The sequence below is a fragment of the Tiliqua scincoides genome, chromosome 5 (genome assembly GCF_035046505.1).
Source record: "Tiliqua scincoides isolate rTilSci1 chromosome 5, rTilSci1.hap2, whole genome shotgun sequence".
NCBI classification, from domain to species: Eukaryota; Metazoa; Chordata; class Lepidosauria; order Squamata; family Scincidae; genus Tiliqua; species Tiliqua scincoides.
This window is the reverse complement of record NC_089825.1, coordinates 57,680,784-57,697,848: the sequence shown is the minus strand read 5'-3', so window position 1 is coordinate 57,697,848 and position 17,065 is coordinate 57,680,784. Positions and strand designations below refer to the sequence as shown.

General features: G+C 43.9%; 1 protein-coding gene across 1 annotated transcript in view; it reads left to right on the top strand.

The window, feature by feature from the left end:
- LOC136651242 (putative tyrosine carboxypeptidase MATCAP2) overlaps positions 1–17,065 on the top strand; it is a 158,795-nt gene that overhangs the window by 11,636 nt on the left and 130,094 nt on the right. Inside the window, exon 3 of the mRNA XM_066627464.1 lies at positions 13,381–13,476. Within this exon, the coding sequence (XP_066483561.1) occupies positions 13,381–13,476 (96 nt within the window). The remainder of the gene's footprint in view (positions 1–13,380; positions 13,477–17,065) is intronic.

Below are 17,065 nucleotides of genomic sequence, written 5' to 3'. Positions count from 1 at the left end.
AGAAAGGAAGGGTTCCAAAAAGTCTGTGCAATTCAAAACCTGAACCCTAAATTTAGTACAGCTTGTACTTTCTGATTTTGGGCATTAAATCAGCCTCTACATTTATGTCTCTGTCTGGGCAATTCAGACTTTAGGCACAGGCCCTTCCCAATCTTACCTGGAGATACCAGGGATTGAAGCTGGGACCTTCTGCAGTCAAAGCAGGTGCTCTACCATGGAGATATAGCCCATTCTTCCTAAGAGTCCTGTGTAGGTCAAACTGAAGGAGATCTTGCAGATACAGTTCATAGCTACCTTTTTATGCCTATTACCCAGGATCAAACTTTCCCTATGCAGCCATTATGCCTGCCATGTGCAGCATACCTGTGATGGTAGGAAAGCAGGAGCATGCCAGCTAGCCATGTCCTCATGCAGATGCACCTGGGTATCCATGTGTTCACTGCTTATCTGCAGAGGCACTCTCCCTGCATTTAGCACTTGCCTCCGCAGACAGGGCTGAATGCCAGAATACCCAGGAAGCATGCTCAGAAGCATACCCAAGAACACTTAAGCACAACTAGATGATGTGATCCTATGTCCACCACCCCACCACCACCACAACTATGGCTACTCTGTACATGGCACACATAGTAGGACTACTGTCTTGAAGTTAAGAATACTGGGTCAGTTTTATGAACAATGGTGCTTTCTCATGGGCATTCACATTCAATGGCAAGTGTTTTTTATTTCAGTCTGTGCTATGGGGTTCTTCAATATGAAGGTAAGTAGAAATAGTCCACCTTCCCTGAAAGACAGATTGCCCATTGCAACTGGATCTTCCTCTACAGGACTTAGATACAGGGCAGTGGTGAATGTTCTAGCAGGGGTGGCCAAACTGTGGCTTGCGAGCCGCATGCAGCTCTTTGATATATAATGTGTGGCTTGCAGAAATATGTTGACTGAGCTTCTTTTTGCATCACAATTAACATAAAAAAAATAAATAAGAAATTTTCAAACTTTATTTACTGGGTATAAACTGAGAGTTCACTCAATTAAAACATACCATAAGTTTAATGTTCACAGTGAGTAAATATATTTAAGAATTTAAATGCTTCCTAAATATTGCAACCAGTGGCGTAGCTAATGATAGTGTAGCCCGCTGTCAAGCTCAAAATGTTGCCCCGGAAGTGATATCACAACTGGAAGTGACATCACATCCAGGCTTTTTCAAAAGTGAAAAGGCATCTATCTGCTACCTGGGGTCAAAGAAGATTTATAGCCCCCCCCCCCAGACAAAATCAAATTAAATAAATATCAAATAAATAAATAAAAAGTGTGCCCCTGATAGGTTCGAGACACTGTGTTGGAGTGAAGAGAGATGGTTATTCTTCTCTTGCTAAATATAAGAGGTGCACCACTTGAACAACAGTCAGTCTCATAGGTCAGTTCTGAGTTAAGAAAATCCACTTTTTGTTCTATAAGGCAATTGTGTTTTCATTTTCTGGTTAATTGGCCATAACTTTTGATACAATACAGATATTCCAATAGGGTTTGTTTCACTGCATTCTACATTAAATTACCTTTCCAATGATATATAACATGATGGTATTAAACATATATATATCAAGAGTTTCACAATTTTGGTCACTCATGTCAAGCTCAGCTTGTTGCCCCCCTAAAGTTTGATGCCTGGTGCAACTGCTACCCACTGCACTCCCTTAGCTGTGCCACTGATGGCAACTCTCAAATACCTGAAGTTTATCATATGTGACTCTTACATTAAGCAAGTTTGGCCACCCCGTTCTATAGAGTATATTCTTACTTTGAAAACAGCACCCCACAGTAACTGAGAATGCACCCTAAAGCCCTTCACAGTCCTTTACAAGACACAGATGTACAGGGGTTCCTTGGCAGGGATATTGATGGGGAAAGCTCTCAAGGCAGAAAGGTTTGGAAACCACAGCCCTGATGTAACCTGTCATCATCACATTGCCTAAAACCATGGTATTTGTTGCAATCATGCAGAGCGGTACATCAACCCACTTTGGAAATTGGACAACACTGTCAGCACTGTCAGTTGTAAAGCTTTGGTGCAGCACTCTCACAACCACAGCTTTGATATTTTGTATGGCTATCTCACAATTGCAGCTTTGATATTTTAACAGAGAACAGCTGTGACAAGAATGTGAAATTCTTAATGTAGGACTCTTCAGAAAGAGGTCCACAACATGATACAATCACAGTTTATTATACCCACAATGATGTTGACACCCACGACTAGGGATAATTTATTCCCTTTTGAAGAGCACGTCCTGAAATGTGTTGTGTATTAAGGGTGATAATGAAGATTATTTTCTGCAGATGGTTGTTGGCTGCTGTTTTCCTCACAGCCCTGCTGCCTGAGCATAGTGGGGGAGTTGATTGGTTTTGCACCCCTCGAGCTGCTATGAATCAAATGGTTCTGTTTTACTGACAGAAGCAACACAAAACAACCCCCCAGGATTTAAGTGAAGTCCATCAGGTATTTCATCCCAATGTTTGAGTTGTACAGGACTGAGATTCTGTAACCAAGAAAACTGTTCATTGTGTTTCCATAAAGATGTAAAGCCTTTGAGAACAGATATTCATTTTCATAAAGGTCATTTTTCTTCCCCACAGACAGGCAGTAACAGGCTTTGTTATGTCTGTCCTTATTTTCCATTGAATTTGAACCACATTTCATGGCATGGAGCTCTGTCAGTGCTTAATAACTAGGATAACTCATTCCCCTGAGCCACTGAAGGCTGAGTAGCAGCAAATGATCATAGACCAAACAGACTCAACCTGCAGGTTTATATTGGGGTGGCTTTCCAGAGAGGTTTCTCTGTGGGGTCTGGTGTACTTGAGTTTGGATATAGGGTTTACCAAACAAAGCGATTAGCACTCATCCTCCAGGCTGGCAGGAAAGACATATTCAAAGTAGTTTGTAGCCTCTTTGCCTGACCTCCAGCCAGTGGCATAGATAAGGGGGTGCAGGGAGTAGCAGTTGCACTGGGCATCAAGCTTTAGGGGAACAACAAGCTGAGCCTGACACTAGTGACCAAAACTGTGAAAATCTTGGTATGTATGAATAATACCATCATGTTATATATCATTGGAAAGGTAATTTAATCTAGAATGCAATGAAATAAACTGCATTGGAATATCTGTATTCTATCAAAGGTTATGCTAATGAACTAGAAAATGAAAACATAACCGCCTTATGGAACAAAAAGTGGATTTCTTTAGCTGGAGGTCTGGCAGGAGGTCTGGTCTAGAGGGTAGAGCCTCCGTCTGCCTGAAGATAACATCCACAAGGTCGCCAGTTCGAGGCCACTGGCACCGTGTGACCTTGGAGCAGCTGACAAGCTGAAGCCGAGCTATTCCATCTGCTCTGAGCGTGGGAGGATGGAGGCCAGAATGTGAAGCCAGATCGGAATGAAACACCTTGAATGTAGTGGTTCTTGAAAGAAAGAACCTTCTTTCAAATTGTAAAAATCCCTATTTAATAGGGATTTAATAAAGCCTGCCTATGTAAACCGCCTTGAATAAAGTCTTGAATAAAGACCAAGAACGGCGGTATATAAATACCTGTTGTTGTTGTTGTTGGTTGTTGGTTGTTGTTGTTGTTGTTATTATTATTAGCTCAAAACTGACCAATGAGACTGATTGTTCTGAGAACCAATGACATGTTATTATGTTATTGACATGTTGCGATGACATGTTATGATGCAGCATGGAATCAATAAGGTGTTAATATAAGTCAGCTCTCATTTCCATGTATCATAATACAGTTCCCCCTGCTAACTGGGTAAAAAGGCACTTTTTCAAGTGGTTCTCCTCTTAAATTTAGCAGGGGGAGAATAACCGTCCCTCTTCACCCCAGCTCAGTGTCTCAAACCAATCTAGTTTGAGCAGGCACTATTAAAGCTAGTGCCTGCCACCGCATGAGCCTCTCTGCAGAAGCGCGCGTGGCCTCTGAGAAACCAAGTTCCTCGGGAACAAAGTGCCAGGTAAGGCACCGCGAGTTTAGCCTCAATGCGAGTTCAACAGCAGGGCGAGGAAGCCAGGGCCCCAGACATTGCCCTTCTCTTCCCTTGAGAAGAGGGCAGCAAACCAGTGAAGGGTTTTTAAGTACCCCTAAACAAACAAACAAACAATGCAGTCAGACAGCCAGTAGCAGGGTGGGGGCTATCCAGTATTTTGCATCGAGTGCAACATGTATGACTATATGCCTCTGGGGCATATAGTCATGGGTGTGTCCTCGGTGCAAGGAGCTCCAGGGACTCAGGGAATGCATCCGCTCCCTTGAAGTCTTGGTGGCCAACCTGGAGAAGCAGAGGCAAGAAGAGAAGGACCATGGGGGACTTGCGGGGACGATCAGGCTTCGTCCTACCCTCCTCAGCTGCCTGGGTGGGAAGTCTCGGGGCTAGAGGACGTCATCCTGGAGAGGAGGGAAACAATCCCCTCGGGGGGACCCCTTTTCCAGGGGATGGGCCCGTATTCGAACGCACTCAGGATACTCCTCGGCAGGAGGGGGGTCGGGGGCTTCTTGTAGTGGGGGATTCAATTATTAGAAACATAGAGAGGGGGGTTTGCGATGGATGTGAGGACCTCATGGTGACTTGCCTGCCTGGTGCGAAGGTTGCGGACATCACTTCTCATCTAGACAGTCTGGTAGATAGTGCTGGGGAGGAGGTAGCGGTTATGGTACATGTCGGCATCAATGACGTGGGCCAAGTGTAGCCAGGAGGTTCTGGAGGCCAAATTTAGGCTATTAGGAAGGAAGCTGAAAGCCAGGACCTCAAAGGTAGTGTTCTTGGAAGTACTACCTGTTCCACACGCAGGGCCAGCTAGGCAGGTGGAGATCAGGGGTCTCAATGTATGGATGAGACAGTGGTGTAGGGAGGAGGGGTTTAGATTTGTTAGGCACTGGGGAACGTTTTGGGACAAGCGGGGCCTGTACAAGAGGGACGGGCTCCACTTGAACCAGAATGGAACCAGACTGCTGGCATAACATTAAAAAGGTGGCAGAGCAGCTTTTAAACTGATTCCTGGGGGAAAGCCAACAGGAACCGAGGGGCATCCAGTTCGGAACTCCTCATCCCTATGGGATGAGGATGGGGAGGTTAGAGAACAACAAGGTAAAGGCAGAGTAGGCGAAGAACTTGGGAATGGTAGCATGATGGAATGTGATAGACGGTTTGGCACAGTGAGAGGATGCTGGGACAAAGGAGCTAATAAGCAGCCCATCCTGGGGCATTCCATGTACAAATGCTTTTATGCAAATGCCCAAAGTCTCCAAGCAAAGATGGGAGAACTGGAATGTCTGGTGACAAGGGGAAACATTGACATAGTGGGCATAACGGAAACCTGGTGGAATGCGGAAAATCAGTGGGATACCGCAATCCCGGCTATAAACTCTACAGGAGGGACAGGCAGGGGCGTGTTGGAGGTGGGGTGGCCATTTACGTTAAGGAAGGGATAGAATCCAGCAAAGTAGAGATTGAAGGTGGGTTCGACTCCACCATAGATTCTCTGTGGGTTAAATTACCAGGCCTGAGTAGCAATGTAATACTGGGGGCATACTATCGTCCTCCAGACCAGAATCCGGAAGGGGACCTTGAAATGAGGAAACAGATCAGGGAGGTGACAAGGAGGGACAGGGTTGTAATCATGGGGGACTTCAATTATATTGACTGGGTCAATTTGTGTTCTGGTCACAAAAAAGAGATCGGATTCCTTGACATGCTAAATGACTGTGCCTTAGAGCAGCTAGTCATGGAGCCCACCAGAGGACAGGTGACTCTGGATTTAATACTCAGGACCTGGTTAAAGATGTCAATGTTACTGAGCCATTGGGGAACAGTGATCATGCTGTGATCCGTTTCGACATGCACGTTGGGGGAAGAATACCAGGCAAATCTCTCACAAAAACCCTTGACTTCCGACGAGCGGACTTCCCTCAGATGAGGAGGCTGGTTAGTAGGAGGTTGAAAGGGAAGGTAAAAAGAGTCCAGTCTCTCCAGAGTGCATGGAGGCTGCTTAAATCAACAGTAATAGAGGCCTAGTGGAAGTGTATACCACAAAGGAAGAAGGGCTCGACTAAGTCCAAGAGGTTGCCCGCATGGCTAACGAGCCAAGTTAGAGAGGCCGTAAAGGGCAAGGAAGCTTCCTTCCGTAAATGGAAGTCTTGCCCTAATGAGGAGAATAAAAAGGAACATACATTGTGGCAAAAGAAATGTAAGAAGGTGATACGGGAGGCCAAGCAAGACTATGACGAACGTATGGCCAACAACATTAAGGGGAGTAATAAAAGCTTCTTCATATATGTTTGAAGCAGGAAACCCACCAGAGAAGTGGTTGGCCCTCTGGATGGTGAGGGAGGGAAAGAGGAGATAAAGGGAGACTTAGAGATGGCAGAGAAATTAAATGAGTTCTTTGCATCTGTCTTCACGGCAGAAGACTTTGGGCAAATACTGGTGCCTGAACGGCCCCTCCTGACCAAGGAATTAAGTCAGATAGAGGTTGAAAGAGAAGATGTTTCAGACCTCATTGATAAATTAAAAATCAATAGGTCACCAGGCCCTGATGGCATCCACCCAAGAGTTATTAAGGAATTAAAGAATGAAGTGGCTGATCTCTTGACTAAAATATGCAACTTGTCCCTCAAAACAGCCATGGTGCCAGAAGATTGGAGGATAGCAAATGTCATACCAATCTTTAAAAATGGAAAGGGGGGGGCAGGGAAACTATAGGCCAGTCAGCCTAACATTTATACCGGGTAAGATGGTGGAATGCCTCATCAAAGATAGAATCTCAAAACACATAGAGAAACAGGCCTTGCTGAGGGAGAATCAGCATGGCTTCTGTAAGGGTAAGTCTTGCCTCACAAATGTTTTAGAATTCTTTGAAAAGGTCAACAGGCATGTGGATGCGGGAGAACCAGTAGACATTATATATCTGGACTTTCAGAAGGCATTTGACACGGTTCCTCACCAAAGGCTACTGAAAAAACTCCACAGTCAGAGAATTAGAGGACAGGACCTCTCATGGATTGAGACCTGGTTGAAGACCAGGAAACAGAGAGTGAGTGTCAATGGGCAATTTTCACAATGGAGAGAAGTGAAAAGCGGTGTGCCCCAAGGATCTGTCCTGGGACCGGTGCTTTCCAACCTCTTCATAAATGACCTGGAGACAGGGTTGAGCAGTGAGGTGGCTAAGTTTGCAGACGACACCAAACTTTTCAGAGTGGTGAAGACCAGAAGTGATTGTGAGGAGCTCCAGAAGGATCTCTCCAGACTGGCAGAATGGGCAGCAAAATGGCAGATGCGTTTCAATGTCAGTAAGTGTAAAGTCATGCACATTGGGGCAAAAAATCAAAACTTCACATATAGGCTGATGGGTTCTGAGCTGCCTGTGACAGATCAGGAGAGAGACCTTGGGGTGGTGGTGGTGCAGGTCGATGAAAGTGTCGACCCAATGTGCGGCGGCAGTAAAAAAGGCCAATTCTCTGCTTGGGATCATTAGAAAAGGTATTGAGAACTAAATGGCTATTATTGGCTATTATTGAGAACTAAATGGCTATTATTATTATGTGGTGACGGCATCTGGCCTGGATGCCTTTAAAAGGGGATTGGACAAGTTTCTGGAGGAAAAATTCTGGGTTATAAGCCATGATGTGTATGTGCAACCTCCTGATTTTAGAAATGGGTTATGTCAGAATGCCAGATGCAAGGGAGGGCACCAGGATGAGGTCTCTTGTTATCTGGTGTGCTCCCTGGGGCATTTGGTGGGCTGTTGTGAGATTCAGGAAGCTGGACTAGATGGGCCTATGGCCTGATCCAGTGGGGCTGTTCTTATGTTCTCAATCAGGGCACACTTTTTATTTATTTACTTAATTAAATTTGAATTTGTCTTGGGGAGGGCTACAAAACGTCTTTAATCCCAGGTAGCAGATAGATGCCTTAGCTATGGCACTGGCTAGGGGGAGGCAGCAGAGCAAGCGGGGTGGCAGGCTGCTTGGGGAGGAGGTGGTTTTCCCATGATTTTCACCTTTTAAAAAGCCTGTATGTTACATCACTTCCTTGCCTTCCTTGCTGGTTGTGACATCACTTCGGGGGCATCATTTTGAGCCTGGCATTGGGCTACACAATCATTAGATCTGCCACTGCCTCCAGCTGGTTCATACATACATACATATTTATCTCTTGATGACTGCAGCATTGTATGACACCTTGAATGTATGGATGATCTCTTATCAGAATGGTAAGGCTCCAGCACCACAGCATCATGCCTGGATGCAATCACTGGACACATCATGGGCTGAGGTTTGGATACCTCTGCTCTAGGGCAGCGTTTCTCAACCAGTGGTATGGGTACCACCAGTGGTAGTTGAGGTGGTTGTACTCATAGGGACCCCTGGGCACCTGCCGCCTGGCAGAGAGGCAAGGAATGCGGCATGACAAGCAGAGGTAGGAGGCTCAGCTCAGCAGGCAGAGATCCAAAGCATGCTTTTCCACATTTGAAAAAGCCCTCCTGTCCACCCTGAGCCTTTTCCTGGTGTTTGTCACATTGCATGTGGCCTCCCAACCCATAAGTAACTGGCAATGATGTTGTCGCCTGTTACTTCCAGTGGTACATTGAATAGGTGGACCATGTGAAGTGGTACGGCAGCAGAGAAACATTGAGAAACACTGCTCTAGGGCATGCTGCTGTTGGCTGGTGGGGGGCCCATCACTGCCCACTTGCTACCAGGAATTTTAGGGAGCATGGGGGCCCAATACACCATTGCAGAGCTTTGTCCCAGTGCCACCAGCAACCTGGTATCGCAGTGGGGAAGACAAAGTGTATGGAGGAATAGCATACTAAGCTACTCCCTTTTGGTTAAATTAGCACAAATAGGATAATGTGGAATGCTGCCAAACCCATATAAATAGAATAATAAAATGGGGTGTGTTTCCCGTATCTCAAATCTGTGTGCTAAAAAAGGCAATTCTTTTGTGCCTGGCCTTTTCTCTCTCCCTCAATTGATACCATTCTAATTAGAATTTCCTTTGTATGTTTGCTGCAGAAGTAGATTAATTTAAGCAGTCTGTTCATCTTGCCAGAGGCCTTGTGGCCGGCAAACTCTTGCTCCGACTTTATTAGCCGGGATGTGATTTTAAAAAAAAATTCCCTCTAGTCTATTGGAAATGTCATTTTATTATTAAATGCTTTTTTTTAATATGATGAGAGAGCAGCTTCTTGAAATGTGAATTTTCAGATTACTGCTTGTTAAACTGCACGAATATAGTTTCCTCTTATCCCCCCTCATAAATTAAAAGCAGGTGGAACAAACTATCTCGGAAAAGAGACAGGCGTTTTATTAATGCTCAGGTCTAGCTTTGAAAGGATGATGGACACTGTAATACCGAGGCACTCCTGAAAATAAAAGTGGTTCTTCATTCTGTCAAGGAAGAGAAAGTCATTGTCAGGTGCCATCAAAAACTCAATCTCTATTTTTTACATATACATTTTCAAATGCTGGGACACAACCCAGGAGGCTTATAGTTAAGCAGGTTTGTTGGTACTTTTTTTAAAAAAATTGTTATTATTTTTTTAAAAGTTCCACTGATTTCAATGAGTGACAAAGAGAGATGCACTGAACTGGCTCTAGGCGGGGCTGATGCCAGGTGGTTTGGGCCTCTGTGCCTCCCCAGTTCATTGGATAATGGGCAGCAGCACATCTCCCTCTTACCCTTGGAAGGAAAAAACAGGAGGAGCTGCTGTGGCTGAGTTTTTGAATGGCAGCTCCTTCCCCTCCATTGGAAAAGCCAATGGACTTTTCCCCACAGGTCCCACATGGTCATGGGGACTTTTCGAGAGAAAATGTACTGGCCTGTGTCAGCAGGTGGAAGAAGGAGGAGCTTCAGTTCACATTGATGCTCCTCTGGTAGTGAAAATAAGCCAATTGGAGCATGATGACTTGGGCTTGACCATTCTCTCACTGATGAAAAACAATAATAATATTTGGTTAGTTGTAGCTCAGGCTAAGTCAAGGCAAGTCATGGCTTCTGCGCTTAACAGGTCACTGCATCTCAGTACAATTTAGTCACCAGTTTCTCAAAACGAAGTCAAGGCAAGGTGTGTGTCATCTGATGCTACAGAGGGTTTGACTCAAGCAGGGCCCCTCACATCTGTTGTACTACTGAATTGGAAATATGAAAAGGATGTAAGGCAGATGTGCCTCTGGGATGCTGCAATACAAAATGCACATTGAATTGCGACAATAACACAGGATCTTCCTCTCACTATGACCAGGCTCCATACAGTATTGTCAGTTGAAATTACTTCACCAGTGGAAGTGTATTAGCAACATAGGCTGCAATCCTAACCACACTTTCCTGAGAGTAAGCCCCATTGAACATAATAGGACTTACTTCTGAGTAGACCTGGTTAGGATTGTGCCCATACTGTATTAACAGAAGCTGTAGCATTCAAGGCACCATAACCACATGATCTTCAAATCATACAGTAAGCATAGGTGTCTGTGAATCCAGCTTAGGCTCCTTTCCCTAATTATGACATCTTCTCCACTTTGTCCCTATATTGAAAATATGAAATATTCTTATGTTCTTATGTTCTTATGTTCTTATATCTTTATGAAAATAAAGACAATAAAATCCAGACAGCTGTTTGTTCAGATTTCACTTCTGATCTGTTGGTTCACCCCCAATTACTGAAGAGCAAAGACACTGGCAACTATTCATATTGATCTGCTTTCAGCCTGATTATGTATGCAAAAATTTTATTCCTAGTGTTAAATATACTGAAATATTTTGAAATATGTAGGTATTTTTTGCTGTCTGTAAATTCTAGTGTGTACAGTGTCTATTTCCCTTTCTGACAAAGGAGCCAATTACTGAGTTAATTAATGAAGAAGCTTTGCTAAGCCTTATCTCCATAGAGATAACACAGTTCACCCTCAAATGCATAGCAAAGGCTGGAGGAAGTTGTGTTTGTAAAAAAGCTTTGCTTTTGAGTTGAAAAGCTCAGCTCTTGGGCAGTTTTCAGTTAGTGACTTTGTTGGTTGCAAGATCCTTTGGATGTTTTTTATCATAGGCAAAGCCCAACTGGATGTGAAAACAGCAGCACACCAGACCTTTTCTGTGTTTTCTATTGATTTCTGTCATTTTACGGATTGTTTCATGTGTATCTGATTGTCTAAAGATCGTTGTGAGCTGCTTTAGATGCTCTTGAAGTGAAATGTAAAGTGAATGTGCTGGCAACAACGCTCAGTGCATAAATCTAAGATTGGTTAAAACAAAAAGTACATACAACATATCTGAGGATTAGCTTAAGTTTCTAGTCCATCTAGGGTTTAGGACTGCTCAGTCCCCTGAAGAAAGACAGCAAGCAATCACTTTTACATATGCTTATGTGGCAAAATAGAAAGTGTTTCTTCTGTTCTCTCACATGATCTTTTCATCTTGAGGTTTTCTGAGGTTGCCTCTTAAAACAGCAATTTACAACAAGAATTTCCTGTTCTTCCCTTCCTACTTCCTGTCTGTTTCCTCAGAGCCATCTAGAAGCCAAAATCAGTGGTTGTGTTTTCTGCAGCTGCTAATTTTTCACCTAATATGAAAATACCATAATATGAAGAGGCTTGTAACTGTGGTTTGTCAACGCACTTGAAACCATGGATATACTATCTGGCTTGAAAAAGAACCATAGCTGGCATGAATCAAAGTTGCAGCAGATGAGAAGGGATGTGGATACGTTTCATAGTGCAATAAAATGGGGATTAGATTATGTTTCTAGAGAGAGCTTTTCCAAATGATTGTATAAATAGAGGTGTGCACCGCTTAATGATGGGGATAGGTTCTCCAATCCCAGTTATTATACAGTTAGGTTGTTAAGCGAACATTCAGCCCAATCAAGTGCCTTTGTTGTGCAAACAGACACTCCTTGCCAGACACTAGCTGGCCACATAGACTTCTGGAAATGGATTGCATCTTCTTTGCATTAAGAGCCTCTTTGTTTTGCAAACAGACACTCTGCTGTAGGCTATGGGAGAGGACTGCCTCATTAAGAGCCTCTTTGTTGTGCTTTGACCACCATAGTATATGAGGTCTGTTGTTAAGCAGATGGTTGTTAAGTGCTGCACAGTTGTAGTTCTATACAGCCAGAGTAAACCTAGAAGGCTTGGCATCCAGGGTGTCACACAAAGCTGCCAGCAGCTCCTCTTATGGAAGTGATTGCCTTGCACCATTTGCAGTTCTCCTGGAGGAGGGGGTGCTTACTGCAGCAGTTTTGTGCCCCTGTTTCTTCTCCTGTAGAGGTTCCCCCTTGAAGGAGCTCCACTTGATGGAGCACCACTGAGTAGAAGGAATGGAAGGCATGAAGCTGCAGCAGCGAGTGCCCTCTCCTCTGAGAGAACTGTATGTGGTGCAAGGCAGTCATGCACCCCCGCCTTGGCATAGCCCCAGGGCAGGTGCACATCAGGTCTACCCTTGTTGTGCCTCTGTATACACCTTATAGATTCTCAAGACGTGACCCATGGTCTCTGTTATATGCTGGAGAAGTCAAACATGAAGAGGCCCCATGTTTGGTGTGAATTTAGGATGGTGAAATTATATTGGAGAAAAATATTAATGCACCATTACATGTGATATGGTATGAAATCCCAGAAAATCCATTGGCTGAGTAGCTGTGAATTACCCAAGGGTGTGTAAGAAAGAAGTAGCAGCTCCACTTTTATCTGTGAAGAATTGGAGATCAGCATCTATTCTCCCCAGCCACTGCCATTTGGAAGGAGAAGTCCATAGTTTCAAAAGTTCACCTTCTATGGGAAGGGAGAATTCAGAGCCCAAACCTATGCCTGTCTACTCGGAAGTGAATTCTATTCTAATCAGTGGGACTTACTCCCAGATAAGTGTGGTTAGGATTGCAGCCTCAGACAGGCACTTTACAGGATAATTGGCATTTCTCTTTTTTTATATATTGAAACTGTTTAATATGGAGAAAAAATTCAACCATCTGATCTGTGATGTGACCTTGGATATGTTTATGCTGTCCTGAATGACTCTAGTTGGTTGGTTTTCATTAATGAGAGAGAGAGAGAGAGAGAGAGAAATTAAGGTTTTTATTCGAGGGGAGGATGGACATTTGTTCCCAATTTGCAAACTATAGTTTGCTGGGAACAACAATCCATTGGGAATTGATTATGACAGATAAAATGTTCTTGTTTTCTACCTAGGGAGCCTTTACATGAATGAACATTTTAATTATTAATGTGCAAATGGCCTTAAAGGGTCATTGCTCCCACAACAATACAGCTTTGCTTTAAAAAAAAATTGATATGAGTAACATGGATTTTTTCTTTCTCTTGACTCTCTGCAGGATGTGTGATCCTGGTGTCCTTGACAGAACAGCTTGCACAGGTCCACAACTCCACAGCAAAAGAAGCTCTGGCAAGACTCTGTGGCTACTTACCTGGTAAAGCCAATGTACCATGTGTTCGCTGATCGTTAAAAATTCACACTTCTGTCTCAGAGTGTTGTACCTTCTATTATTAGTCAGAACAACTTGGATTAATGACACTGAAAGGTATCAGACGGTTATGCATGGAATCTATTTTTATTCCCTTGCACTGGTATATCTGACAGCAATTTTAATGTTTATCTCGTTTAAGAATGTAAAAATAGCAACAGTGACTCAGATTGAGGGTTAGTTTATTATGCAATTAGCAGAATGTAATTCTTTTCCTGGACCAGAGCACTTCAGGCTGTTGGCTGGAGTGCACACAGTGGCGTACCTGGAAGGGGGTCAGTGGGTGCAAGTAACCCTGGGTGGCATGGTTGGGAGGCAGTGCTGCCACCCCAGCCATGCCACCCTAAGGGATGCCCACACCTGCCACCTTCCCCCCAGAGGCATTCTGAGGGCCGGAGAGGCTGTGTGGCCTTCCTAGCCCTCAATAGGCCTTCTCATGCCCCCAGAGAAAACATCACTTTTGGCTGAAAACTGGATTTTTCCCCCCTCCATTCAAGCATGCATTTCCAAAGCATGTGCTGTTTCAAGTGGTCCAAGAAAAACATTACTATTTTCATTGCCACCACACACTGAGGCTGCAATCCTATACCCACTTTCCTGAGAGTAAGCCCCATTGATCACAATGGGATTTGCTTCTGAATAGATAAACATAGGAGTGTGCTGTGAGTTTATTTAGTATAAGTTTATTATTCACGATAACTCCAAGATTTCTTTCATTGATTGGTATGGGTAGTTCAAACTTCATTAGCACATTACACATGCACACACACCGCGTTTGTTATGCATTCCATGAGATCAGAGAGATTCTTATGGAGAGCTTCACCGCCTGCTTGAGCTTCAGCATACAGCATAATTTGTACCATCTGTAAACTTATCTAGGGGGAAGGGAAGAACAGTAGTTTGTTTATATACAAGTCAAACATCATTGGTCTCCGTAGAGGTTCACTACTTTATGGAACTGATTTGCAGAAACTCACTGTGATGTATTTATAAGTTCTTGTTTGATTAAGAGACCACTTTATCATGGCCAAACCAATCGTCAAGCCTTTCTTTTCAACACTAGCCAAATTAATTATAAGAATATAAAAACTGGCTGAAAGGCATTTTCATTACAATAAAAGATGAAGAGATTTGGCTGAAACGTAGAATAAGATGCAGATAACTGTTCTTAGATCAGAAGAAACAGCTGTATGCACTGAAGTTTCACAAAGACATTGCAGGATGCAGGACTGACTGCTTTTTGTGTCATTGTCTCCCGAGCAAGCATCTTTTATACCTGAGTTGTTGAGTAGCCAAGCTGCAGCCTGGATGCTTGTGCCTTTAGAATATGACAGAGTAGGAGATAAAGCCGCCATGGCATCTCCTGCCTGACTTTCTTGTTGGCTTTCTTTGCCACACACCTGGAATCTTATCTACTACAACAGGTTTGGGGAGGGACAGACAAAAGTGATTAATGGAACAAGCCACAGTTATTTCACCTTGGGCTTTTGATAATTTTAAAGGGACAGAGTGAATATCTGGGTTGCAGGCTGGTGATCCAACTTGGTGTTGATTCTACTGCATTGATCTAAATCACAGCTCTCAAAACTGTGGCCCGTGGGCTGAATCCAATGCCCTTGCTAACCCCTCCCCTGTGTGAACAGAATTTGCTGTTACACAAGAGAACCTGCTATTGTCACCTCTGACCTCCCCCAATGTGTGTGTCACCCAGCCATTTCCACATTCTGCGACCCTAACAGGCTCTTCATCCAGATTGTCAGGCAGACATGACTGGGTGGAGCGACCATTGGGGAGATCAGAGACAGCAATACCAGGCTCCCTGTGGAATAGTAAGCTGCTGTTTTGCCATGAAGTCTGTTCTCAGTGCACAGCAGTCTCCAGTCTGAAGACTGCAAATCTAAATGAAACCAAGAGAGAATAAGAAGCAAACTGCGCAGGATGTTTGAAGTGATTTTTGTGGTGGTGGGCTTGGGCTGTATCATTGGATACAATGGGACTTACGTCTGAGTAAACGTATATAGGATTGTGCTGTATGTTGTTCAATAGTTCAGCAGTTCTCAAACTCACAGGGAGTTCGAGACCACAGTTAAGTCTTGGGGGGACAGCGAAGCGATCCTGTGGGCTCAAAACTTACCGCTGCCTGCAGTAGCCTCTTAGGGATGTGGGGAGCCCCGCAGAGCCCTCTGCAAGATTCCCCCTGCCTCAAAATAATTTAGAAAAAGCAATTGCGACTTACTTCTGGTTTTGTGATTGTAACCTGAAATGAGTTGCAATTGCTTTTTTTTACTATTTTGAGGTGCAGGGAGCTTTGCAGAAGCCTCTCCGGGGCTCCATGTACCCCTCAAAATACATGGAACTTAGTTTTTAAAAAGCCCCTGCAAGCCTGGCAGTGAGACAATCATGTGATTAACATCACTGACTGCCTTCCCCTCTTCCCCACCCCTTAAAGTGCCAGGAGCATTCCTTCTCAAGCTGGGGGTGGGCACAACCTGGCCACCATTTCCCCTGGAGTTTAAAAAAAAAAAAAAAAAAGCTCCTATTGGCATCAATGGGCACCAAGTTCTATAGAATGTTAAAGATATAAATAAAATGTATTACGGACTTTATTATGGATGGAAAATCCATAATGGCTAAATAGGCTCAGCCTGTATCTTCATTTGTCAAAAAGAGACAAATCATCAGGAATACTGCACTAGTTCTGACAACAGGCCTTACAAGCGCAATCTTATGGATATTTACTCAGAAGTAGTCCTGCTTCTTTAATGGGGCTTACTCCCAGGTAAGCATACATAACAATTTTAGCCTCATTCTCCATTCCCTACTGTAACTACTATGAATTCAATGAACCTTATCCCCAGGTAAGTGTGCATAGGATTGCAATCTAAATACATGGAACTTGGACAATATGTTTCCCCTGTTTAACCCTAACTGCCTCCCTCTCTCCCCCTTGTGGCCTTTGTTGTCTCCCTTGCATCAATCTCTAGATTGTAAGCCCCTTGGGCAGGGACCTGTGTTTTCTCTCTGGGCCATGCACACTGATGGCGCTATATAAAGAAATAATAATAGTTTTGGTTGTGGGTCTAGGAGTGATTGAGGGTTTATTGGATTGATATCTGTAGAACAAAAGATTCTAAGTATTCTTGGCAGAGGAATATGTCAGTTTTGGATCAGCATCACCAAGCAAAGCAGAATGAAACTTAAGGAATAAAGTCTTCCTTTGCAAATCTTTAGCAACTGTAATTGTTCCTGCATATTTGATGATCTAAATGTTACTTGGTCCTTCCAGTAGCTGTTCTCTGACTCTTCCCTTGGAGCTCATGTAGCTCAAGCTTCAGTAGTGTTCTGAAGATAGAAGCTTGGTTCCAGCCACTGGGAGACCAGATTACAACTAGGGGTGTGTGTGTGTGTGTGGCTTGTGGAGGGCTGGAGCAGGACAATTACAGAAAATCAGGACTTCTTACTCTCTCTTCCTCTCAGCTAGGGTTTCAGGGGAAATGATCCAGCCCAACAGTCACTTCATTCAGACAAAGAAATA